At 35.3% G+C, this 26,541-nt stretch overlaps 3 protein-coding genes across 7 annotated transcripts in view; 1 reads left to right on the forward strand and 2 right to left on the reverse strand.

Moving 5' to 3' along the window:
- The window catches only part of LOC132064407 (zinc finger CCCH domain-containing protein 3), a 35,217-nt gene extending 14,586 nt beyond the window's left edge, over positions 1-20,631 (reverse strand). The window contains exon 1 of the mRNA XM_059457378.1: positions 20,621-20,631. The gene's annotated coding sequence lies outside the window, so the exon portion shown is untranslated. The remainder of the gene's footprint in view (positions 1-20,620) is intronic.
- LOC132064403 (putative RNA polymerase II subunit B1 CTD phosphatase RPAP2 homolog) lies at positions 7,694-18,376 on the reverse strand. Of its 3 annotated transcripts, XR_009416546.1 has the most exons (8): positions 18,248-18,376; positions 15,316-15,924; positions 14,470-15,141; positions 14,176-14,369; positions 13,765-14,028; positions 12,721-12,879; positions 8,520-8,815; positions 7,694-8,125 (listed from the first exon to the last, which is right to left on the reverse strand). XR_009416546.1 is itself a non-coding variant. In XM_059457368.1 (6 exons), exons 1-6 carry the CDS (start codon positions 15,902-15,904, stop codon positions 8,711-8,713), a joined length of 1,983 nt encoding a protein of 660 aa, XP_059313351.1. In that variant the 5' UTR covers positions 15,905-15,924; the 3' UTR covers positions 8,518-8,710. The 3 variants fall into 3 exon arrangements, 1 of the variants encoding a protein (XP_059313351.1); XR_009416547.1 differs by lacking the exons at positions 13,765-14,028; positions 18,248-18,376; XM_059457368.1 differs by lacking the exons at positions 7,694-8,125; positions 18,248-18,376 and having other exon boundaries at positions 8,518-8,815.
- LOC132064404 (FACT complex subunit SPT16-like) lies at positions 20,063-24,925 on the forward strand. Of its 3 annotated transcripts, none has more exons than XM_059457371.1 (3): positions 20,063-20,160; positions 20,313-20,356; positions 21,382-24,925. In XM_059457371.1, exon 3 carries the CDS (start codon positions 21,451-21,453, stop codon positions 24,664-24,666), a length of 3,216 nt encoding a protein of 1,071 aa, XP_059313354.1. In that variant the 5' UTR covers positions 20,063-20,160; positions 20,313-20,356; positions 21,382-21,450; the 3' UTR covers positions 24,667-24,925. The 3 variants fall into 3 exon arrangements, with proteins under 3 accessions (XP_059313354.1, XP_059313355.1, XP_059313353.1); XM_059457372.1 differs by having other exon boundaries at positions 20,321-20,356; XM_059457370.1 differs by having other exon boundaries at positions 20,064-20,160; positions 20,263-20,356.
- The last annotated feature ends 1,616 nt before the right edge of the window (positions 24,926-26,541 follow it).

A 26,541-nucleotide genomic window follows, 5' to 3' on the forward strand; every position in this document is an offset into this window, starting at 1 on the left:
ATTCAGAGTTTTATTTTTTTATTTAATTAAGAAAAGAAAGGCGCAATGATTTCGGCAACACTGTCCGTAGCAGCTTTGGACAACACTGTATACCTTAGTTGTTATGGGAGCACACCTCATGCTTCAGGAAAAAAGCCAAAAGACGACAAAAAATAGTGTGGGGGCAGGGCCACTTTTTTTTTTTTTTTTTTTTTTTGCAACGTAAATCAATATTTTGTAAATCGTAATACTTTTTTTGTTTAATACATAAATAGCTTTTTAAACTTATTAGTAAAATCTATTTAGATATTCAAACGATGATTTATTCAATTGAGCACATGAAGAGCTGATAAAAATGTTTCTATTAGACATATTTGGTTCAAATTAAAAAAAATAAAAAATATGTGTGTTTTCAAACATCTATTAGACAGTTAACTTAGTCATTTTAAACATGTCACCTCCTTTTATAACTTCTTTAATTATAAAAACATTTTAAAGCCTTTATTTTTTCCTTTTAGGGGTGAATAGTGATTTTTAATTTATAAGTCGCTGTTTCTGAATAAAGGGTAAGTATGACTGACTCTCTAAGTAAAACTTAACTTTCATTTGATCGCTTTTTTCTAGTCTAGAACTTCTTTTGCAATAGAGTTAGTTACATATCATATTCAAAACATAAATGGGATTCAAAACTGTAGGAAATGAAAAGTTGGAACTTTATTTCTTCAATGAAAAGTTGGAATTGAAAGAAATATTTCGTTAGCGTGAAGGGGATAATATTCGCGTAAAATCTACTTTCTCCAAACATCACATATAAAATTATACTGAGCATGTTATTGTCGGAACACTCACTTATGCTCATTACATCACGCTTTTGGACTTGATTTGTTTTTCTCACTCTTCAAGTGTTTTTTGGTCATTTTACCATAACTAATTTTTTATGTGTATTTGCAATGCCAATTTGTATACCAGTTTTAAAAATAAAAAATGTTAATGGGGTATAAGAAAATAGGAAGTGCTCGCTCTTATATGCTCACTTTCACACACTTAATTAATTTTTTTTTTACTTTATCTAAATTTACAGTTTTCTCATTACCAATTTATACAGCCTCCGCTCTAGGGGCGGCTCAATAAAATTGGTGGCCTAAAATTAACTTTAATAGGAGGCCTTATTTTTTATATGCTCAATATTTTTTCAAAGAATGATTAACCTATAAATCTATTATAGGTAAAATTTAGATCTCATGCTTATTTAACTAGAGGTCTTGGATTCGAGCCTTGGAATATAAAAAACCCTTTTAGGGAGCGTTTCCCTCTTTAATTGACCTGTGCCTCAAAATCGAAATAATCGGAAAATTCAATGTAGATATCAAACATTGGATGGGAAAAAATGGGGCCCCACTAAGCCCCCGCTTTAGTGGCTTGGCCGTCTGGCCGGCCCTCCGTCCCTTTTTACTTATCCACTATACTAAAAATAAATGTCCATATTTACTTGTCTAGTTTAAAAAATCAAGATAGAATTTAACATTTAGTTCCTAATTTACTCTTATGATTTATTATAATGCTTATCAATGCATTTCCCAAAACGCTGTATTTATTATATTCAAAGGGTGATATAGTACTCCCTCCGATCCAAAATAATTGAGGTTTTAGACTTGGGCTCGTATATTAAAGAATTCACTTACTCCTAAAAATTAAGAGGTGTATTGACTAGAATAACCTTAATTAAGAGGGGCTTTGAAACTATAACAAGCATTAAATTTGTTCATTGAATTAAGAATGTGTCAAGAATAAATTTGGAAAAAGAATGAAATACCTTCTTGATAGACTAAAAACCTCAATTATTTCTGATCATCTTTTAGAGGCTAAATCCTCAATTATTTGTCGCATTTTCCATTTACACGTCCATTAAGAAAGCATTATAAGGATAGCATTTTGACTATTTTATCCTCTTAACATATTTCATCATGTTCTCTCCTCAACAAACATATTTACTCCCTTAATGATAAAACCTCTTAAATGTTGGTATATGGACTCACAAAATCAGCCCATTGATGTAATTAATATAAGGGTAAAATGAAAAAAAGCTACTTAATTTTATCTCGGGTAAATAAAACGACAAGTGTTTTTATTTAGGACAACAATTTTTTTGAGATGGGGGAGTACAGTTATCATTCTATTTTTGTCTCATTAATAGGCGTGCCCGGTAAATAACAGTCAATATGTTTTTCTCTCATGCCTTTCTTGGTTCATGGTTCGATATTATAGTGTCCTAGTCGTAGAGGAACCACACCAATCCATTCCGAACTTGGTGTCTACTAACTCCCGTTATTCACTTTTACTTGTCGCGTTTCGCTTCTCGAGAGTTGAATTGCATGGATTTTGACCAACATTTTAAGATGTATTTTTTCATCATATTAATATGAGGAGAATTGCAACTTATAATATTTTTGGTCAGGGGTGTTTATCGGTCGGTTCGGTTTGGTTTTGTGTATTATCGGTTCGTTTTATTGATTTTCGGTTTTTAAATATGCTAAACCGATAACCAAATCAATAAGATATTCGTTATTGATTTCGGTTTATCGGTTTTTGGTCCTTAACGGTTCGGTTTTCGGTTTAATCGATAAGAAAATGATCCGCTAATTTTTTTTGTTTTCTCTTGTTTTCATTTGTTCATACACTACCTTCATACATAAAAGATTAAAAGCCTACACAAATTACAAGCATACGCAAATTCAAATACGTTATTGCTATTTGCTAAAACAAACTTTTTTTCTTTCACGTTAAATAGCAAACTTTGATGTTGTAGAAGCAAATTCAAATACGTTATTGCTGTTTGCTAAAACAAACTTCTTTTCTTTCACATTAAGTAGCAAACTTGGATGTTGTAGAAGCAAATTCAAATACGTTATTGCTATTTGCTAAAACAAACTTGTTTTAAATAATTAGAATTTAAAGTTACTATTATATACAATAACAACAACCTAGTGAAATCCCACACCGTGGGGTCTGGAGAGGATAGAGTGTACGCAGACCTGACTCCTACCAAGGATGGTCGTTAATAAAGCTCGGATAAGGCCAAGAAAATTCAAAGCGATATGGAAATGAAAATAACGAAAGCGACTAAACCATGATGAAGCAGGTTGCAAAGGGCAGTGGCTATCACAATAAAATAAGATAATCAAATTAACGAGATAGTAAAAAGCATAAGAACTTATATCGCGATAATGTGACAAAGTTAGTATTATCTAATTAGGGATAAAAAAATAATTTCAATATAAGCTTATTGGGTTATCGGTTTAACCATTAACTAAAGCCTTAAAATCGGAAACCGAATTGATAAACCGATAAAAAAAATTTACAAAACCGTTTACAAACCGTTAATCCGATAATGATAAACTAATAGTGTTTTATTGGTTCGGTTTATCGGTTAAACCGATTTTTGCACATCCCTATTTTTTGTATAGTTTTCGGACATCTAAATTTTAGTTTTAACATATTGAATTAATTAATCTAATTTAGCTCTGGATATTAGTTAAAATAACTCTCAAAAAGCGAAACGTGACAAATAGTAAAAGTTAACATAAGGAGTATTATTTAATTATAGATACGTAACTCTACCATTTACCAAGTGGTTAATTTGGCATTCTCATTTATTATGATGCGCTCATTGAATTAAGTAAAATTTTAGGGAAAGTCGCCACTTTTAATCACCTTGTTGACCTATTAGTAATTGGTGCGATAAATAGGCTTCATTCATTTCCCAAGAATTTTTCTCTCAAAATTAAATGGTTGGTACTTGGGAGTACTAATTAGTTTTCTCATTTATTATTTGAGATAATTATAATTTGGTCGTACCAACTAAATTTAAGAAGACTTACCTAATTATTTAAACAACAACTTCATTTATGACTTCAATTAATGAACGCGTATTAGTCTTTTTTTCTATTTTAACCAATGAATATCTCATATCTCAGCTAAACCAATGACCAAACACTCACCAAAATACTTTTAATTTTTCTTTTTCAATGTTCAAAAAGTTTTCTTTTAATACTTGAGACTAAATTCACATGTAATTGTCAAATGCAAATTTTGTTTAAATATCTTATCTTTATCGATATGGTGATGTAATTGAAGTCATCTTGTGTCCAATAACGTCAAGTGTTTTCCCACAAAATTAATTTATTAGATTATAATGTATCGATAGAACGAAAAAAATTAATTTGTATTCACATTTTATTGATTAATCTTGTTTGTAAGCTTGTCTTGGATCATAATTTCTTTCTTTTAATTCAATTTTTTATTGCTCAAATTAATGATAAGTTGAAATGCTTTTAGGGATAAGTAGCCAAAAAAAGTTTCAAAATAAAAACATTTATAAGCTAAAAAAATCATACATTGAAAGGTGGAAGGAAAACGAAGTATGACCTTTTGTTGATTTTACCGTATAAACATAGTTGATATTGATAGTACGTACAATAATTGTGTTTATCAAACACAGAAATGTTAATTCAAATTATTAACCAGCTTAAACTTATCCGGACTCTCTTTAATACCAGAAAAAGGCAGCAACGCATGCCTACGGATTCTCTCTTTACGCTTTGTGGGCGAGAGTGGTGAACAAATAATATCATATTGATCAAATAAATTTCTAAAACTACAAAGTTAAGCACGGGAAATATGTTAATTGTAGAAACATAAAATTACTCTATCATTAACTCAAAGAAGAATCCAATTTCTTAATAATTTTTGGTATATCATCTTGAACCTATAACTTTGGGCTCTGTCCGTCATATATAAAGTTAATTATTATTCAATAATTAAATGCAATGCAACCAAACCCAAAATATATGGTTCTCTATATACAATTCTATGGATACTTACTTCTTCATGCTAAACCTCAAACTACATGATCTGAGGAAAAAAAATGGATACGACCTCATCAAAGTAAATTAGTGATGAACCTCTTCATGGTTTACTAGTGAATCACAACATTTTGTATCAGGATGTTAGGAATCAACTGAAGAAGCTCAAGTCCTATACTTCTGTCCCAAGTGAAGTTCCTCCAACATGTCATATATGACGGTTAGAGGGTAATAATCCATTAACAGTCTTTTCTTGTAGTCTACTCCAATCTCACGAGTCAACCCCAACAACAATAGGTTAACTTTGGACCTGAGCTTCTTTAATTGATACCCAACATCTTGATACAGAAATGTTATGATTCACTAATGAAACATGAAGAGGTTCGTCAATAGTTTTTTATTGGAGTCCTATCTATCTTTCTCCCTTTGGTTATACAATAGTTTAAGGTTTAGGATGATGAAGTACGTATCCATCTTGATACAGCCATAAATGTAATGATTCAAATGAACCATTCGAAGAAATTATACGTGTAACTAGTAAAAATTTTATTTTTATGTATATATATTACATATTGGCACCCTTGGTTATTCGTAATTTACTTTATATTTTGTTTAGGAAAAATTGCATGAAGTACGTATCCGTAGAGTTGTTTATATAAAGAGGTTTTGATTGCATTTTATTTAATTATTGGTCTCTAAAATTATATTGGTAAGTAGTAATTTTGGGTCCCCATGTAGATAATTAAAATCCTTAATTACTCTCATAAATATTTACCTCCCATTTCACTTCTCTATAAAGCATTTACGCTTCTCAATAGAGCAATTTCAATTTTCAGTAGGCAATTTATAAGCAAACAATTATCTAAACAACTCCCTTCGGCTTCCTTTGTCTATTGTTATTTTAGTCTTTTTGGCTACCACATGGAATGATATAAAGGAGGTCCAGATAATATAATTTGATTATGAATGTAAGTTTAGAGCATTATACAGTAAATTATTCATATTTGGTTGTGTATGCATAGATTTAGTCATTACATCTAATTTATAACGTTGTTAATTTGTTAATTCATAATTGAATACATAATCAACATATAATCAGTAAAATAAATTGAGCACACAAGTTTGAAGATTCAAGATTGGTTATAATCTGACAATTGAAAATACAATGGATGAAGTCTATTCAAATTAAGGAAAAAGATGATGCCTTCATACAGTTACATAACATTATTAAACTCAAAAATATGAAAATCTATTACTAGGAATTCCTCCTTTTTTTTCTCGAACAATAGTTGACTAATGATAAAAGGACGATCTATCATTATACTGAGTAACAGTAAGAATGTGACGGATCATAATGTGGACTGAGAATAACAAATTGGTCGCCAATCTCCATGTATTAAAAGCAGCTAACTTGTCTAAATAATTTTATGATTGCATTAATATATACTATTTCTGTTCTAATCAAAACAACAACACTTAGCTGGCTTGTCTGAATTATCCACGTTCAAGAAATGATTACACAGTCAAAATCTGTACATTAACAATTATAGATATGTCAACTGGTCCACTTTGTCATGCCATTAGGCAGTTTATCCATAGCCCTATTCCTTTACGCTTCACAACTTAAACAGTATACGTTCTGAGATTTATACAAACAAACGAATGCAAATTATGGGTTTGTGTTTCTCATATATGCGTTTATTAATTAATTATAATTATATAATAAATCATTACTTTATTGTAACTATTAGAAATTAAATCATATAGTTTGTTAAAAACACTAAGCGCGAATAAATATTTTACTGGCTACATTTACAGTAAGTAAACTCTTTTCCCTTTACTTTCTCTCTCTCCGATTTCCTAATGTTTCTTTACTCTTCAGACTAGGTCACTCAAGGACTGAAACAACAATGGAAAAAATACTATTGACTTTCCAAGTTTAGAATTGTATCCTTTTAAATATTCCAGGTTGTGTTCAGTATGGAGGAAAACATTTCAATTTTCCTATGTTTGGTTGGTCAAAATTTTTGGACAAGATTTTCTTTAGAAAAAGAAGCTTCTTAAAAATGAGAAAAGTGACTTACATAGTGTAAGTAGAAAAAACAAGTTTCACAATTGACATTTCGCACTATTACTGTGTCCTCATATCTTCACCCCAACCCCGTAGCCCCCGTCCCCAACACCCCCTACCCCCGACCCTTGTGTACAATCTGCCATGAGCAGCTAGTCTCATCATAAATACCCACCTAAGAGAACTATAATTATTGCAGACCAGCCTTCCCCAACTTACACTTGGCCAACTTCCTTGTAGTTTTCTATACAGTTTTCTAATAGAAGACTGGCAGAGTATGCATAGTGTATTTGGCCTCCTCACAAATTTTTCTTAGCTTTAAATATCTTTTGGACTATCCCTGCTTTAGTATTCTGTCCCCGCATTGAGCCCGTAGTTTAGTAGTTTGCATGAACCAACCTAACCTAGAGCTTGTCTTTCTTATAACACGCACATTCCATAATAGCTTCCCAATTGTTGCTTTATTATATAGGAGTACATTAGTCAAGTTCCGTTCACCAACTGATAGGGGGCAACATAATCTCACATTGCTTAGTGTCTTATGACGTCTAGTGTTTTCTTATTAGACAAGTGGATTTCATCCGTCATATCCAGTTAATTATTACTCCCTCAATAGTCACATAGCATGAAATGTAAATTGCTGTGAGATACTCCGTACCAAAAGAAGTTAATTATTAGTCACATAGCATAAAATGTGACTGTTGTGGGACACTCCATACAGAAGGGGAAAAAGGAAGAAGACAACGGCTCAGCCCAAGTGGCTAAATAAGAATTACCTCAATAAGTGGCATTATTTTTAGATTGCCTCAATAATTATCTTGGATTTAAAACTCACACAGAAAAATGAGTAAGTTCTTTTTAACGTAGTTATATTCACAAAGTAGGTAATATCATGACCATATTTTCCTCCAAGAATTTCACACACTCAAAAGTCAAATCACAGTTTCGCATAACTGGTGTGAGATAGAGAGTTCACAGCAGCAACATGCTATCAAGAACCTTGCCAAACTAAATAAAGCTCCACAAGAGGATATAATAGTAGTAGAAAAATCTCTTGATGGTGGGAACAGGGCAACAACACCTCTATCAGGACTAGGGAGCCTCCTGCCAATTGCATTGAGCTTATAATTTTCTGCAGCACCCAAGTGATAGCCAAGCAAATAGCTCTGTGCAGTCCCTGTTAAGCTCGTAAAGAGTTCAGCTAACAACTGACCTATCCATTCAACAAGCAGAGGGGTTGTAATCTGATCAATTATTTTAACGGCGATAAGATGAAATGACATCAACAGTCAAACTAGTAACCACACTTAAAATTAAAGTAAACATATGTACTGCTATATCTTAAACCAACAACGTAGTTCTACGATGACCACTTATGAATTTAAAAATTTCCAGTATAACTTCGGCCAGCAGTTTCTTAATTTTGATTAATAAAATTTGCGCATATAAAAACTTCACAGAGTACTACAAATCACAAGTTTAAAAAAAAAAAAAAAAAAAAAAAAAAAAATGATTTACTCTCCAACCATGATAGCTATCATACAAAAAAGGCAGAGGGAAATGGAATAAATACTTTCTTTATAAGGAAAAACGGAATAAATACTCACAATTACGCTTTTCACTTATCATCAATCATCAGTGTCTTGACAATATAGCATTTCTACATCATAATCAGATATGAAGTTGCAACAAACATATACAATTTGGCATACGTGCACACTTTCCAGTCTATCCTCACAAACCTCTTTTCCCATGAAAGATTATAGGAGGGAGTCCGCAGCAGCTGTTTTATGTCAAATTAGCCTCCACTTTGCATTGAGAACTGAGGCACTCGACCTAGTGGAATGATTAGATCTTTCATGATCTCATATTCCGCGGTGCTTATCTGAGCACCATCAAGCACCTGTTTAGCCAAAGGGAACAAAAAGAAATCTCAATCCACCCCATACTCAGAGTCAAGAAACTATTAACATCTTGTGCTGGAAAAATAGGAAAAGATAAAAAGAAAATACTTCAGTGCAATAATGTACGAGAAAATCCCCTTATACATGAATTTTGGGTTACGTCCAAAATAATGAGTAGTAATTCTTCACTCCTCACAAGGTACGTAAATACTCCATCCACTACTACGTAGAAAATATATTCTATAGTATCAAAGGGAATATTTTGAAATATTCACTAATCTTCTCTTACTTAAATTCAATGAATCTAGACACATAATATTGTTAATTCACTCGACCTACAAACAAATACATATGTCAACCATGTATGCTCGGGTATAACTACTGATACTGCATTCTTGTTAATCTGTGGAAGGGTAACAAATGAAATCAGGTTCTCTTGATTTTCAACAAAAACATTTTCGAACCATGTTTGTTCATGACAGTTCACGTATAGTTACTAGTACTGCATGCTTGTTAGCAAATCAGTGGAAGGTAAGTAAATGAGATCACAGCTTGCTCTCTTAAGCTTATAGCATTCAACAAAGCCTCAGGAGCCATCATATGCTCGTGAAATTTCCAACAAAACCAAGTTCAACTATGAGCCGAACAAGTATATCGATCCACAAAGCAGTTGTAAAATGGAAAAAAGAGACATTTATTGGAAGTTATTAGGGTACCTTCCTAATCTTTCAATTTTCAGCTCAATGAACAAGAGCAGCCAAACTAAAACAACTACTATATAACAATCAACTTCTCAATAAAAGCCAGCCATGAGACATCACAACTTTTTATTTTATCGTTGACAACAACACAACTTCAACGCGAACAGATCAAACAACTTCATGGTCGTTCATTACCCGATGGAGGAATAGACTTCTGTTTGCCAGCAATACTGTTAATAGTGTATTCTTAGTAATGTTTTCAGGCAAGAAGGAAAGGTACAAAAAGGCAAATCCACCATGTAATTAGGTTTTCTTTTCCCTACCTACAGGTTCGTATTTTGAAGCTGCTAATTAAGTGTCCTCACCTAGAACACATAATCATTTATTTTTCCTCTCCAGTAAAAGTAATCAGGTAGGAATTTAGAAATACATCCAACCCAAGCTCTACATTTTTGCACCAAATTTCTTACTTGGCCTTTTGGTTTCTCTTGCATAAAAGGACGACCAAGTCCTGCATCTACTTGGAATTTCACTAAGGTATCCCATCCCCCGTCATAATTGTTTCATTTAAGAGAAGGAAGAAGTTGCATAATGAAGAAACAAGTGAGTAGATGGTCAAGGTGAGGTTCCCTGTTGCCTTGCAAACTTGGAGTAATAAATAGAACAAGGAAGAAACAATTTTTTTTTTTAAAAGAAGACTTCATCAAAATCCCCGAGGTCCAATTGTGCATGGTTTGAAAGTCTGGAAATTGGCCCGCCCCTCTAACCTTCTCCATTTAAATATCAAACTACAAGGTTTGAACTCATGACATGCGCCAAACCCGCAAATCACGGTGTACTCTTGTCAGTAGACCAAAGCCCTGGGGCTTAAAAAAAAAGATGATGTTGTTCCTGAAAAAAGCAATAGGGGAAAGAATTGGAATATGTTTCTGAATTGTAGTTTCTGGATGGACAAGGAAAACTCCCGAGCTAGCTCTATACTTGATTTGAGTTGCATCAATCTATGCCTAACATCTTGTACCAGCAATTCTATTTGCTTCTCCCTGTGCATCTTACTTTTTTGTTTATAAAATAGTGCTCATATTTAGAGCAAGGTTTACATCAAATTTATAAGTAGAACAAGATTTATATTGCATCACAAGTAGGCCCATTTTCTCATTCTTCTTTCTGTAAACGGAAAAGGGCCAAATATACCCCTGTACTATCGAAAAAGGGCCAAATATACCCTTCGTTATACTTTGGGTCCAAATATACCCCTGTTGTTATACAATTGGTTTAAATATACCCCTCCTCCGTTAAGTTTATCCAAGGTGGACATACAATCTTACGTGGCAATGACATTTGATGAGATAGGTGCCACATGGCATGCCACCTCAGCGCCTCCTAACCCATTTTGCCTCTCCCCTGTTTTTTCTTCCACCACTAAATTATTCTTTCCCTCAACCACCATTGTAATTCTTTAAATGAGAAGACTTCGAAATTACTGAAGACCTAGAATATAAACTTAGGGTGACTCCCTGTGTACAGCACCATGTTAAGATAATATTGTTTCAATGAAGGGTGGGACTTTGAATTCAAGAAATGAATTAAAATTACTCTCTTCCTCTAGGATTTCTTGAGCTAGATTTATATCTTGCATTACGCTTCTTTCTGGTTATATGACCATTCGATATGGAATGAATTTTTCTATCATCGAGTCTTATGCTGTCAAAACTAGGATGAGTGGACGTAGAGGCTATGTTTACATCCTCAAGGTCATGGGTTCGAAATTTATAAGTTCCAAGATTTATTTCATTGTTGTTGTTGTTGTTGAGTCTTATGCTGTCTGAACTGTGCTGAAATATGTCTAGCAAACATAGATCTTGTTCATGTGTTATTTATGGATGAACATGGCGTGCCAGGTTCTTATCTGAAAATCCGTCTCAGATGGTCCAACCTTATATTGCTTCTGCATTTGTACATACAAACATTGTGTGATAAGTGTGGAGGTACAGATTCTTCAAAATTCACTAAAAAGGTGACATATCAATTAATTCTGGGTCTTCAGTAATTTTCGAAGTCGACCCATTTAAATTTGTCAATAGTGGCAATGGTGGTGGAGTGGAAGAAAAATTTAGTGGTGGAAGGAGAAAATAGAGGAGAGAGGCAAAATGGGTTAGGAGGCGCTGAGGTGGCATGCCACGTGGCACCACCTTATCAAATGTCATTGCCACGTAAGATTAGATGTCCACCTTGGACAAACTTAACGGAGGAGGGGTATATTTGAACCAATAGTATAACGGCAGGAGTATATTTGGACCCAAAGTATAACGAGGGGTATATTTGGCCCTTTTCCAATAGTACAGGGGTATATTTGGCCCTTTTCCGTTCTGTAAATGTGAGCAAAACTATCACTTAAAGAGTTTTTTTCCAAATAAGAAACTGCTACAGAGAAATCTTTTTGTCAATGTAAACAAATGTATGCAATTATGCTGCTACTGCTCAGTTACCTCTCTTCCACACATGAAATTTTCCGTCAGTAGTTGATTTCACAGCATAATACAAGCAAAACGCCTGATATAGTCTACCTGTGAGACCTATGATAACAGCTTTGGTCAAAAATCTAAAGAGAGTTTTTAGTTGGTCGTCAAGAGAGTTTTTCCGAGCATTTTTTTTTTCCATTAGCTACTATCCCACCTTATAACACTTGTCAAGGAGCATCTATTGCATAATGAATAGTTGCTTACGAAGCATCGCGTTTGAACAAGTATATTTCCTGCTCACAGCCAGAACATTTTTCCTAAGAAACAATATAGCCAACATCTAAAGAACAGTTGGTCCTCTCTAAGTAAGATGACAAAAGAACTAAAAAGTAATGTCTATCACATATAAAGGCTTAGAGCTCTACAAATTGCATTTACTGAAATATTCAAGCTCGACTTATTGATAACAGCTACCATTTAAACATACGCATCTGCGTCCTATATAATTCAGGAAGGTGGCAAACCTTGTGAAGATTTGAAAGAAATAACTTGACCTGGGGAGGGGGGAAGGTATTCCGGATAACAAATATGAAGAATGAGATTAAGGAGAACAAAATCGCATAGGAGGAACCAAAATACAGCTTTTGGAAGATGCCGAACCAACACATTACCAATCAACACAGTATACTACATATGAAACAGGACATGAGAATATAGAAGCCTATGACCCCAAAATTCTACCTTTGGAAACGAAGTCCTTCGCCCTGTCATATATGGAGTCAGTGTGGGTAACCTACATACGGAAAGAGCATCAAGAAACAGAAGTACAATAAGTTGCCACTGCTTCATCCGGAATGCAGGGAGTGGGTCCACAAAAGACATTGTATCTAAGAAGAGACCCTGCACATGTCAAACGAAGAGGAGTCATCCTCACAGATGATGATTACTAAATTAGTTATGACTCATGATATGCAATATATCCTTAAACCACAAATACCCTCGTCTACCCAACTACGCCATCACAGCTAACACACCAATAGAAAAGTGTGGGTAGATAAGCCCCTAAGCACATAACCTCCTCTAGCTTTTTAAAATGCACATCAAACCTCATTTAAAAGTATAATGGCACTAACAAGAATAATAAACCACACAAGTTTATTTCAGCAACTTCAAGAGTCATAGCCAAGTGCCAACTTTTCTCACTAATTTGTTTGTAGAAACAAAATGCCATCCCCTCACCTCCACCAGCCAATTACATAATGCTTGGCAAAATCTTTCCATCAATGACTGGGTGGTACTTGTACTGACTCCCTCCCCACCCCATCACAGAATGTCAATGTGTTTGTGGCTGAGTAAAAAGAGAGAACCGTAAAATTTGGACTTTCAGGTACCCTAGACAATCCTTTACAAGCTTCTTGTATTCTGCAACTTCATGCACAGTACAGGTAGACAACATATAATGGCATATTTAAAGTATCCCCTACTGGTAAATGAAATCGTAAACCGAAAAAAAAACATGAGATCAAAATTGCTTCCTAATACCAAACCAAACCAAAAAGTTAAAATTGCTTCTTCACTTCACAAAAGAAAAGCAACCACTTAGAGGTCTCCTGACTGCATGCAGAAGTCATTGACTCGACAACTTCCAAAGTTCTAGGGCTTTGGGAAGAGGAAGAGGTTTTATCTTCTTTTTTTATTTATTTCGAGAATGAAAGGTATTGATAATGAATGCGTACAACAGAAAGAGGAGCAGAAGAGGTTATAGCTTAAAGTGTAATCATATACCATTCCTTGCTCTAAAGTTGATATTGGCACAGGCAGCCTAAGGTCAGCAACCAATCCTGGCAATGCTCGAGCAAGACAGCCAGCCAGAGTCTGCTTGATCTCAGTTGACCGGCCATCAGATAACACAATCTTGCGAGGATATTCTCTTCCATTGATAGATAAATACTCCTCATTATTGCTTTCGTCGTGCCCATATATAAATGCCAAGGACGATGATGATATCCATGTGAAGAGGGAGTTAAACATTGTAGCGAAAGGTGACAGCTGAAGAAAATCAGACCCCCACAGACACACCAAAGAAGGTTAAGAAAGGAAAAAGGAGAGGAGTGGAGCAGATATGAAGAGAGAAAAAGAACATTAAATAGCGATAGCAAGTTTCAAGAGAGCAAAAAGGTTTAATGAGCAACTCACAGTCATGTGAAACCCCTCGGGTGGACTATCATACCAAGAGTCCTCCGATTCAAAAACATCATAATTTGGCATCCCTGGTTTTCTTGGCCATTGTAAAGGAGCTGGTTCTGTATCAAGCACCTCATCCTTCTCCTGATGTATTGCTTCATCCACTTCTTGTTGAGGTGGCAATATTATAATCCCGGCTTTGGACACTAAATATCACATGCAACAGAAGTCAAAAGCAATTAGATGCCAAGAGTGTATGACTTAATCACAAAATCTCCTAATGGAGAGTCAATGAAATTGTCATACCAGCATCAGGGACATCAGAACCTGAGGCAACAGCCTCTGCTGCTTGGCTTAGTGCTGCTGCACAGGCTTCTGCAGATCCAAATCGATATGAATTATCATCCTCTTCCATGTCTGTAGAGCCTGATCCACCATAAGCTTGATTCCCATCTTCTGATATTTTGGATGAACTCTCTGTTTTATTGCCAGCGCCTTCATCTATATTTTCATCAGCCCAAGTAACTGACCGAGCCATTTTCTTGGAATTTGAGGATTTTAGAGAAGATTTGAGCAATTGTTTATCATGTGCACCATCTGATGCAAATTTTCTTCCCGCATCCGAAATATTTAGCACCTCAACACTTTTGTTCTTGACATCATGTTGGAAAGGACCAGAAGACACTTCTCCAGAGTTAAATTTATCCACCTTAGAACATCCATTGTTCTTATCCAATTTTTCTGTTTCTTCTCCAGAATGCAACTGCAAGGCATCAACTTGCTTCCCCAATACAGAAACATCATGCCTAACTTCGTTCCTTGTCTTCGTTTGGGCTTCTTTACTAGAGACAGCATTTACAGGAGCTGGAGATTTTGAAACGCTATACTCATCTTGAGTTATTATAATGCTGGAAAAGTCAATCTCATTAAGTATCATGTTTTTCTCATTTTGGAGTCTGGCATGCCTATTCTTGGATCCTGCCAAGTTACACGTATTTGTCACGATCAACAAGGACATAAATTTTGATTAGTTAGAATATGAAGTCTCTTATATTCTAAAATTTCCAATGAAATGACTCCAGCAAGCATAAGCGTAGAGAACCTTTTCCCTATAACTACAGGAAAATGTTTAGCACATTGAAATTCTCGTACCTCTGTTAACGTTTTTCAACAGTGCTGGATTCACAATTCGATCTCTCTGTGGAACATAGCCTTCAATTGCATTAGATGGACCCATCCACTCTTCCAGTGAAACTTCACCACCCTTTACATCCAATTTTTCCTTAATCTTCAACTTGGAAGATCCTAGATCTCCATTTTCCTTCACATCCTCTGTGGAATGCAAATGCAATCCCTCAAATAATTTCAGGACTTCATTAAGTTTTGCTGGATTCAATGTAGAGCTTCTCTCGTCTTGCAAGCTACCAGCAAATGTTCTACTACTGACAACGCAATTTGTTGAACAGTACATGTATGTTTCATGAAGATCATAAACTTTATGCTCCTTCAATGATATTCTGTAATGTCCTTTCCGAGGCCTTTCAGAAGGCAGGGAGTTGCTGCAAAGAGGATAACCACACATGTTTGCTATTGATCGTTCAGTTACTACATCCTGATAATCGCTCAGAGACAGCAAAGACCCAGCAGCAAAGAGTTGGTTTTCATCTTTAATGCCTTCAAGAAGACAGAGTTGCAACTTGTGGACAGCATCTTTAACAGCGACGGCTTCTTCCTTTGCCATTAGAGAACTCTTCCGAAGTGCTGATAACAAATAAAAGTTTTTCCCATAAGTTGATAAAATACATGATAGGATATAGATAATAGATATCAAAAATAAATCTCACTCATTCTGCATGTTACTCACCATAGAAGTCCATGGACACCATAGCATATAAGAGAACATCTAATATCATCTAAGATCTTACATCAATAATGCTAACTTATTTTATTTAACAGTTTAACAACCAGTTAAAGCTCAAAAAACAGGAGAAGTACACTTTCTGATACATCCTATGAGCACAGGTGTGGATACAAATACCCTATTTGGTAAGATGATCCACATGTTCAGCCCTAGATATAGGAAAATAATTTTTTGTTAGCTTGAGAGATGAAAAGTTTTGGCAAACTAAGCAATTAATCTCATGAAACGTTAATAAAAACAGACAGAAGAACGCAATATCTGACATAAGTAACATACAAATGCAAGACAACTTAGTTCCTGACAATCATTATGACCACTGCTGGCTCATGGGTGCTCAAACCACAACTTGAAAAAGCAGCATCCTCCAAGGAACAGTTACAGATACGAAGATATACAGAAGCTTATTATTCTTGCCTTCTAAACTTCTTTAAATTGAGCGATGACGAATCATATTATCATGCATTCCTTATACCTATGTACCCTCAAGCTCTTAAGATCCCTAAATATCTGGTACTTCCCACATACAAATAATGTCACCATATCTTCATCAAAAAATAATGTCACCATATCTGAAAAGGGACGATAATGGCTGCACGATCTAAGAAAAAGGTGGTCCTGAGTTAGAAAAAAATGGAACCTTGCTATGTGACTAGTTGGTTATCTTGTTAAGAACTCTCTTTTCATTATAATTTCCAGGGAAAATGCAAAGAGCAAAAATGACAAAACAACATTTTCTATCCTCAAACCTCAACAAACAGAATCTCCATGCATTTGTTTTTCTCTCTTAGAATGTCATATTGTTATTAGCCCTTACAAGGCTTTCAAGTAGCAATAATTTGAAATAATTGATCAAGAAACCAATGAACCAAAGGGCAACAGAGAATTCGACTGTACTCTAGTGACTGACTACAGGTTTCATGCAGATATGTTAGCACAATTAACCAATCAGCGATACAGAGCCTCATACTATATCTTCTTGGACGCGTATATGATCACACATGGCAATATTTAAAATCTATATCTCCAGTATAAGACTCAGCAGAATCGAGACTATCATAAAAAAATAGTTGTCTGCATTTTTCATACATAACTAAATTCAAATAGAATCTTTTTCAATTTGCAGTTAAACCGCAATATAATATGTAAAAACTGCTTAATCCTTGACCAATGTACATACAATAAATTGTATACATAATACATCATCGAATTAGAAGGCATCAATACAACTAACACCAAAAAAAAAAAAAAGTTCGGCAAAGAATTTAATTTGGTAGCCAGGACAACCACTAGAAAGTGCATATACTTGTCGCTCCTTTGAGAAAGAGCATCTAACAAATTATTATTTTCCTTCCCAAGTCTTTATTGCACCCTATCTATGGCTTCGTTTCCTAAATCCATTAAGAAAATACCCAATAAATACACTCATTAAAAGAATCAGAGTAGAGCGCAAATTTGAAATATTTACAGGCAGCTCCACTCATTATCTTATACACAAACACACTCCAATTACAGTGCCTAACAAGTCTCTTGACAGTGAGTTTGCTAAATTGGACTGAAACAGCTACGTTTGCTTTGTCCATTATCATTGCAACAATATCAGGCATGTGATAAAGGAAAAAGTCAACATTAACCGTGTAACAGCAGTAATTTCCACTAAACAGGTAATACAAACACAAACTACAAACATACCAAGATTTTGCAAAATTCAAACATGCTGGCATCCTATCAAACATGTTACCTGCACAAATCAGCACAACTACCAAATACTAAAAACTATAGTCCAGATATAGTTATGTGAAGTTCCATCGGTTTTAAAATTTGGGTAGGGTTCTGAATACACATGCCTTAAACACTGGCCTTTACTCCACAACCCTATCAAGATTTAAGACAAAGTTCTGAATAACAGCGGGAAAAAGAAAAAAAACTTGGACAGGGTTCCAATCAAGATTTAAGGCTACCAATCATTCGTTTTAAGTGATTGTCTAAATCACCCTAAATTATCAACTTAATTGTCTCCTAGAAAAACAAATTAGTTGAATACTATCATATTACTATCTCTTAGAAAAATCAAATACATGTCAGAATATTCATGACGTTAAATCAGGTGTTTGTAATAACAGAAGTTAGTGGTTTAAACAGCAAAGTTAGAGGCGATTATTTTACCTTAAGCCTATGTTGACTGCAGGCTTTGAAATTTTGGGTAATGTCAAGGCAACTCTTTATATAAGTAGTAGTGCTGGCAAAAACCCAATTCCAAAGCGGTTGGATAACGGGTCAAATATGGATCAGCCCATATAATCCGCTGCAAAAAACGGGTCAACCGCTAGTTATTCGACTGTGGGTTTTTGGTTGAGACTTGAGAGAGGGGAATTGGGGGGTTTTATTGAGGGAAGGAAATTTGGAATTGTATCAATTACGCACTACAATATTTAATAGCTGCTCAGACAAAAAAAAAAAAAAAAATGTAGCTACTTAGAAAATTAATTATTCAACATTATGGGAAAGTGATTTTGAAGTTGCTAAGTAAATTCTCCAACTTCAAATCCATTTGTTTTGTATTTCTAATTGTTTATTAACTAGTGAATTTGTGCCGTATTTCGCACGATAATGAAAAAATTAATAAGTTAACGACATATAGACAAATTCTCATGTACATGCATACAAAATGAATTCTATAAATTGATTAAAATTAAACAATAAATTTAAATATTTTTCCAATTGCCTTTAATACTTCTCATGTTGCCAATTTTACATAAACATAATAGGAATAAATCAATCGCATTATAATATAACATAAAGTGAATCCGAAAAAAATAAAAATTATATTGCTTGTCAAGATCCAATTTCAAAATTGGCCATCCTAAGTTTGAGCTATGGAAAACACATGTATCTATATCCCAAGATATCGTGCACCAAAAATAAGAGCTAATAATGAGACTACAATTGCGAAAGACGTTACGATTCCTTGTGGAAAAAAAGAAAATCAAATGTCGAGATTGTTTTATTATTATTTAAAACTTGTTCATAAATAATACTACTAATTATTAAAACTATATTTAGAGATTTTTAAGATTTCTAAGATAAAATAAGCAGAAAAAGAGGGTTAAAAGCCAAAAAAAGAAAATACATTCTTACTCAGACCTTATACTCAGTTTTTTAGTAATTACAACCTTAGATATTTCATTAATTAACACAAAACATTTATTCAATACTTCTAAAAACATTTTGTCATTTTGCATTATCATATGCTATGTCGTTATTTATTCAATTATTCTCATCATAACTCCTCAGACAAAACAAAGCAGAATAAAAACATTCCCACCCTTTTTCTTAAGCAAAAAATTATCATATCCGACTTCCTATTTCAGCTAATGGCTAGAGCTTTTCGAGCATTCGTGTATACTTCAATGGTGGCACCATTTTTTCTTACCACAAATTTCCTATCATGTTCTTGTAAATATTTTCTTACAATTTTTATGTACCAATTTTTAAATTATATATTAAAAAACTAAAAAATTAACATGTCAAAGAATAACTAACCATCAATCTTGAACAAGCTGAAGTTCAATTATATGAATATTCATGTCGCCCTTTCCAAATCCATCGTAAAATTGATTAATTTTATGCGAGAAATTTACCATAATTCTCTTTCTTTATCCAATTTAGATCTGTCAATGTGATCAAACTCAAATTAGATGTGGAGCTAAAGAATAAATGTGTCATTTCATTCACTCCAATCATCATTTTCAGTTTGTGAAACTACGAAGTACGAAAAATCCAGATATGAATGAATAACTTTACCCGTGTATAACAAGAAGCTGACGGGTACATCAGCGTTATTACGGACCCCGTAGAGTATATCTCCGTAATAACTTGCAACTCAAAGGACAAGGAAAGTAATTATGCAACGGGGGTATATAAAGGCAACGAACCCTGAGTCTCCATCTTCAAGCACTCTCTCTCAGACATAATATATCTTCTTCCTTTTCTCCTTTAATTAATTTAACTCATCCATTAATGATTTTCTTCATCGATTAAGGATTCGTAAAAGCCTCAGATCTAAAGCTTGAATACATGTAAGATATTCATTATTTTCCCTTTCTTTTTTCTTTTTTCTTTTTTTGAAAAAAATAATAATATAATTGTCGTTGATTTTGTGTTTTCTGATTCAAACGTAGATTTTGAAAAATGTTTGACGATTTCTAATTTTGAGCTGTTTTACGATCAGGAAATTAGAGGATCGGAGAAAGTTGCAGAGTCAATAATTGCAAGGTGAGTTTTTTTTTTTTCAGTTGAGATTTCGGTTTGGATTGTTACTGTATTTGAGTTGATTTTTGGTATAATAGAATATCTTTAGCTCTTGTGGATTTTTGGAAGTTGAAAATTGGAGATTCATGTTAATTCGTTGAATTTTTTTAAGGGAAAATTAACTTCTATGTCTATTGGGAGAAAATATTTACGTCAGGTAGCTCATATTTTGAGATTGTTACCGGTTTAGCCCATATGTATAAACACCTTTTACACACTTTTATACACTTTTATACAAGGTTGATACATTATGTATAAAGCTTTCCCCAGGTATAATGTTGTATAATACTGTATATTGGGCTACGTGGCGTAATATTCTTATGTTGGGCTGTATATTTTTGAAAATTTCCCTTTTTTTAACTCGTAGATTGTTCTTTTGTTTATATTTTGTATTAGAGTAGAAATCATAGCCGTGAAAATCAAAGTGTTGGCTTGCCAGAAAAAAAAACTCTAGTGTAATTCTGTACATTTTTTTTTTTTTTTTTGTGGATCTCTAAAAAAATTGTTAGGCCTTATTTCACGTGCTGTTGTTGTAAAATTGGCGTTTCTAAACTTTTATATCAGAATATGTTATTAGGTCTGAATTGAACCATAGCTACAGGAAAACAAGAATGAGATGGATGAAATCTATCTTTTTTTTTATGACTGAGAAAATGGTGGAAATCATTAGGATTGTCATTTCCTCCTTACTTTTAAGTCCATATCTGTTTGAGTTGTTAATTTGATTCAACTTATGGACATATGTGAAGCGAGTGATTTCCCTTTCCTGGCCAGTAAATCCATAAATTGGCTGTGCCCAGTTTCTTGTTGCATTTTTGTCCTACAGTTATCCGCTAGTTTTGGAACTTCCTTTACAATTGTGTATCATATATTCTTCACATTCTTTGGTGAAATACAATTGATATAGGAATTGGGTAGTTAGCTGGGTAAACTTTGTATGTGGGAGGAGAGGAAGGAAATTATAATAACTTTCTGTTACTTTTTCATAGGTTCTCCCGATCATCACGCTTGGCTCTGCTCTTTATTGAGGGTTTAAGGACCCATATTTGTCCTATTCGATGGCTGATAACCGGAACGGTAATGTCAAGGTTTCTAATGACAAAGCATCCGGAACCGCCAATGCTTATGCCATCAATCTGGAGAATTTTGGTAAAAGATTGAAAATGTTATACTCCCACTGGACTGAACACAATGATGAACTTTGGGGAGCTTCTGAAGCTCTTGCCATAGGAACTCCTCCTCCATCAGAGGATCTGCGGTATCTGAAGTCATCAGCTTTAAATATGTGGTTGGTTGGGTATGAATTTCCTGATACCATCATGGTTTTCATGAAGAAGCAGATCCATTTCCTTTGTAGCCAGAAGAAGGCCTCCTTACTTGAAGCTGTCAAGAAAACCTCTAAGGATGTTGTAGGAGTGGATGTTGTTATGCACGTGAGGGCTAGAAAAGATGATGGAACTGGTGCAATGGAGGCAATATTTCGAGCTATACAAGATCAGTCAGAGTCAAATGGTCATGATATTCCTGTTGTTGGACACATTGCGAGAGAAGCTCCTGAAGGGAATCTTTTGGAGACATGGACTGAGAAGCTAAAGAATACACAATTTCAGCTCAGTGATGTAACTAATGGATTCTCTGACCTGTTTGCTGTCAAGGACACTGCTGAAATTATGAATGTGAAGAAAGCTGGTTATCTGACTTCATCAGTGATGAAGCACTTTGTAGTCCCAAAGCTGGAAAGGGTTATCGATGAGGAGAAGAAGGTGACACATTCTTCACTAATGGATGACACTGAAAAAGTCATACTTGAACCTGCAAAGATTAAGGTGAAGTTGAAGGCAGATAATGTCGACATCTGCTACCCTCCAATTTTTCAGAGTGGAGGAGAGTTTGATCTGAGACCAAGTGCATCAAGCAATGAGCAGAATCTTTACTACGATTCAACTAGTGTGATTATCTGTGCAATTGGTTCTCGATATAATAGCTACTGCTCAAATGTTGCTCGGACCTTTCTAATCGATGCCAATCCATTGCAAAGCAAGGCGTATGAAGTTCTTCTGAAGGCCCATGAGGCTGCAATTGGAGCTCTGAAACCAGGAAACAAGGCTGGAGATGTCTACCAAGCAGCACTCAGTGTGGTCGAAAAGGAGGCACCTGAATTGGTTGTAAATTTGACTAGATCTGCCGGAACTGGAATTGGGCTTGAGTTCCGTGAATCAGGGTTAAACCTTAACGGCAAGAATGATAGAATGCTGAAATCTGGCATGGTTTTTAATGTTTCTCTTGGGTTTCAGAATTTGCAAACAGAGTCTAAAAACCCAAAAACTGAAAAGTTTTGTGTTTTGCTTGCTGATACAGTTGTTGTTGGTCAAAATGCTCCAGAAGTGGTTACTTCTATGAGTTCTAAAGCTGTAAAGGATGTGGCTTACTCATTCAATGAGGATGAAGAAGAAGAGGAGGAGCAGCCGAAGGTCAAAGCTAAGCCTGTTGCCACCAATGGACTCTCAACCAAGGCTAGTCTTAGATCAGTTAACCATGAGACATCAAGGGAGGAATTAAGGCGGCAACACCAGGCAGAATTAGCCCGCCAAAAGAACGAAGAAACTGCACGGAGGCTCACAGGAGCAAGTTCTGGGGGTGCAGATAGCCGTGGTGCTGCGAAAGCCACTGGTGAACTGGTTGCGTATAAGAACATTAATGATCTGCCACCTCCAAGAGAGTTGATGATTCAGGTTGACCAGAGGAGTGAAGCTATTCTTTTACCTATTCATGGAACCATGATTCCCTTCCATATTGCCACAGTGAAAAGTGTATCTAGTCAACAAGATACTAACCGTACCTGCTATATCCGAATAATGTTCAATGTTCCTGGCACTCCATTCACTCCGCATGACACAAATACTCTAAAGTTCCAGGGAGCAATATATGTTAAAGAAGTTTCATTTCGTTCAAAGGATCCAAGGCACATCACTGAAGTGGTTCAACAAATAAGAACCCTCCGCAGGCAGGTTGTCTCTAGAGAATCAGAGAGAGCTGAGAGAGCAACTTTAGTAACTCAGGAGAAACTTCAAGTTGCTGGAGCCAAATTTAAGCCAATCAAACTGTCAGATCTGTGGATTCGCCCAGTATTTGGTGGTCGTGGGAGAAAGCTTCCTGGTACTCTAGAGGCTCACACAAATGGATTCCGCTATGGAACTTCAAGGCCAGATGAGAGAGTGGATGTTATGTATGGTAACATCAAACATGCGTTCTTCCAGCCAGCAGAAAAGGAAATGATTACAGTCCTCCACTTTCACCTGCGCAATCACATAATGGTGGGAAACAAGAAAACCAAGGACGTGCAGTTCTATGTTGAAGTGATGGATGTTGTGCAGACAATTGGAGGTGGAAAAAGATCTGCTTATGATCCTGATGAGATTGAGGAGGAACAACGTGAAAGGGATCGGAAAAACAAGATTAACATGGAATTCCAAACATTTGTGAACAAGGTAAATGACCTCTGGGCGCAGCCTCAGTTTAAAGGGCTTGATTTGGAGTTTGATCAGCCATTGAGAGAGCTTGGGTTCCACGGGGTACCCCACAAGTCAACAGCTTTTATAGTCCCAACATCTAGCTGCCTTGTTGAGCTCGTAGAGACACCTTTTGTTGTGATCACTCTCAGTGAGATTGAGATAGTCAACTTGGAGAGGGTTGGTCTCGGGCAGAAAAATTTTGACATGACAATTATATTCAAGGACTTCAAAAGAGATGTTATGCGAATTGATTCTATCCCTTCAACTTCCCTTGATGGCATCAAGGAGTGGCTTGATACAACTGACCTTAAGTACTATGAGAGCAGGCTGAATCTGAACTGGCGTCAGATACTGAAAACAATTACTGATGATCCGGAAGAGTTCATAGAGAATGGTGGATGGGAATTTTTGAATTTAGAAGGTACTGATTCGGATTCTGATCACTCACAGGAGTCTGATCAAGGATATGAACCTTCAGATGTAGAGCCTGTCTCGTCAGAGGAGGAAGATGATGAAAGCGAATCACTAGTGGAGTCAGATGATGATGAAGGAGGAGAGGACTCTGAAGAATATTCGGAAGAAGAAGGAAAAACATGGGAAGAGTTAGAAAGAGAAGCAAGCAATGCCGACAGAGAGAAAGGAGCTGAATCAGACAGTGACAATGACAGGAAGAGGAGGAATATGAAGCCTTTTGGGAAAGGTCGTCCACCAGAGAGAAGAAACCTCGCTAGCAACATTTCCAAGAGACCCAGGTTTAGGTAAAAAGTGAGGTAGCCTGCTATACCATTCTAGGACATTAGTTTAGGCTACATAAGGTCATGATAAGCAGCTGTAAAGTATTTACCCGACAACTGAGTTTAGACTTGGGTCTTTCTTGTAGAATAGCGGTTCTCTCTTTTTCTGTGTTTGCAACGTAGTTAATTCGTGTAAAATAAGATTGTGCAACTTACGTCGGGTTTAAGTTCCTTTTATATTCTGGCTTGTTTTATTTGGAGTAATGAAGTCCACATATTTTATTTTAGCCTTGCTGTTTGGAGATTTGTGCATTTTTTTTAATATTTTTTTTTTCGCTCGCAAGCGGGACGGTTGGGTTAAAATTTTGATATTGGGTGCAACATGATATACTCTACACTCAACATATTTTTTCAGAATGGCTGATTTTGCTGCAAATATCTTGCTTGGGCATCAGTTACGTTCAAGTGATCATGTTTTTTGTAAACGAGTAACCAAAAACCAAAAAAGGGAGCATAAGCGAATATACTGATGTGTGATAATTTTCCTACAACCAGCATGTTTATGCAACAGGACACTCAATGTTCAGAGTGTAGATTTCTCATAACAATCGACTAATGATTCCCCTTTTTGTGCGGTTAAATAGTATACGCATTCAGTTTTAAGTTACCCTTGTAGACTACAACAGCGATGACATCACTGAACCCTTTGTCAAACTCTTCAATTGCTTTAGTTCTAACATTACTGATTTCTCTTAATTTCATTAACCACTTTGATTTTTCCATTTTTTTCTACCGAGAACGCGGATAGTGCTATGAATCCTCCCATTCTGATTCATCGGCCAATCACGAGGTCTAACTTTAATTCTTGGTTGACATGGTTCTTAATGTCAAAAATACTTTTATCATCTGGTCTGCCTCCTTTTAAAAGTATGGAGGATTCTTGCTGCTTCAGGAAGTATGCTGTACAAACAGTTAACAAGCAGCAACAACCAACATTCGAGGCACATTCTTCTACATGTTTCTTCTCAAATTACATTCCACTCGGGAGGTTTATGATGTTATGGTCTACAGGTAACAAAGCCACCACCCGTCCAAGCAGCATCTTATAGAAGGAGGCCACACCGTCGATGTAGATGATTACAAGGCCACAAGTGACTATGTTGTGCCAATGTTTGTGCAATATACAGAGGCAATGAGGGAGGATCAATTATTCTTTTGTTTGTGATCTGGATGATGGATGATAAATATATCAACAGAAGCGCTTCCAAAAATACTATGATTTTGTGATGCCATAATTGAAAACTATCCTGGTAACTGGTAAGTGCAAATGATGAATCTAATTGCACACTCCGAGCCAAATTTACGAGTTGTAATGGGAAATTAACATTGCTCTAATTCAGTCCAAAAGGTGGGCAGCTCCCCATGCAACTACCCGTGCAAAATGTAAAGAAATGATGGTGATGGGGCTAATAATGCTCACCTTTTAAGTATGCACAGGAAGCTATTGTTAATAATTTCCCCGGCAGAGTTGGGCACATGTAATGTAATTTTAAGATTGTTGCCTTATGTGGAGAAGAATGTCAATGCTTTTATGTTGTCTTCGTGTGATTTAAGAAATCTATTATATCAAACCTTTCAATTGATCACAGAGGTATTCATATATAAAACTTACCAAATAACTGAAAGTTAAGTCCGACCATTTGAGAAATGAATTACAGATAAATGGAAGATGACTTGATATGGTCAAGACGGACCTGATCATTCTCCGAGATCTTAATTTAGTTTTGTAACTTCCAAGTTTGTGTAAAGATTACGATCAGAGGTGGGTACAGGATTGCTCTATCCGACCCTGATTACTATTGTACATAACGTTATCTTTTGTCAAACTACAATAATTCGGTGA

This window comes from Lycium ferocissimum, chromosome 7 (assembly GCF_029784015.1).
Source record: "Lycium ferocissimum isolate CSIRO_LF1 chromosome 7, AGI_CSIRO_Lferr_CH_V1, whole genome shotgun sequence".
Taxonomy (NCBI): domain Eukaryota; kingdom Viridiplantae; phylum Streptophyta; class Magnoliopsida; order Solanales; family Solanaceae; genus Lycium; species Lycium ferocissimum.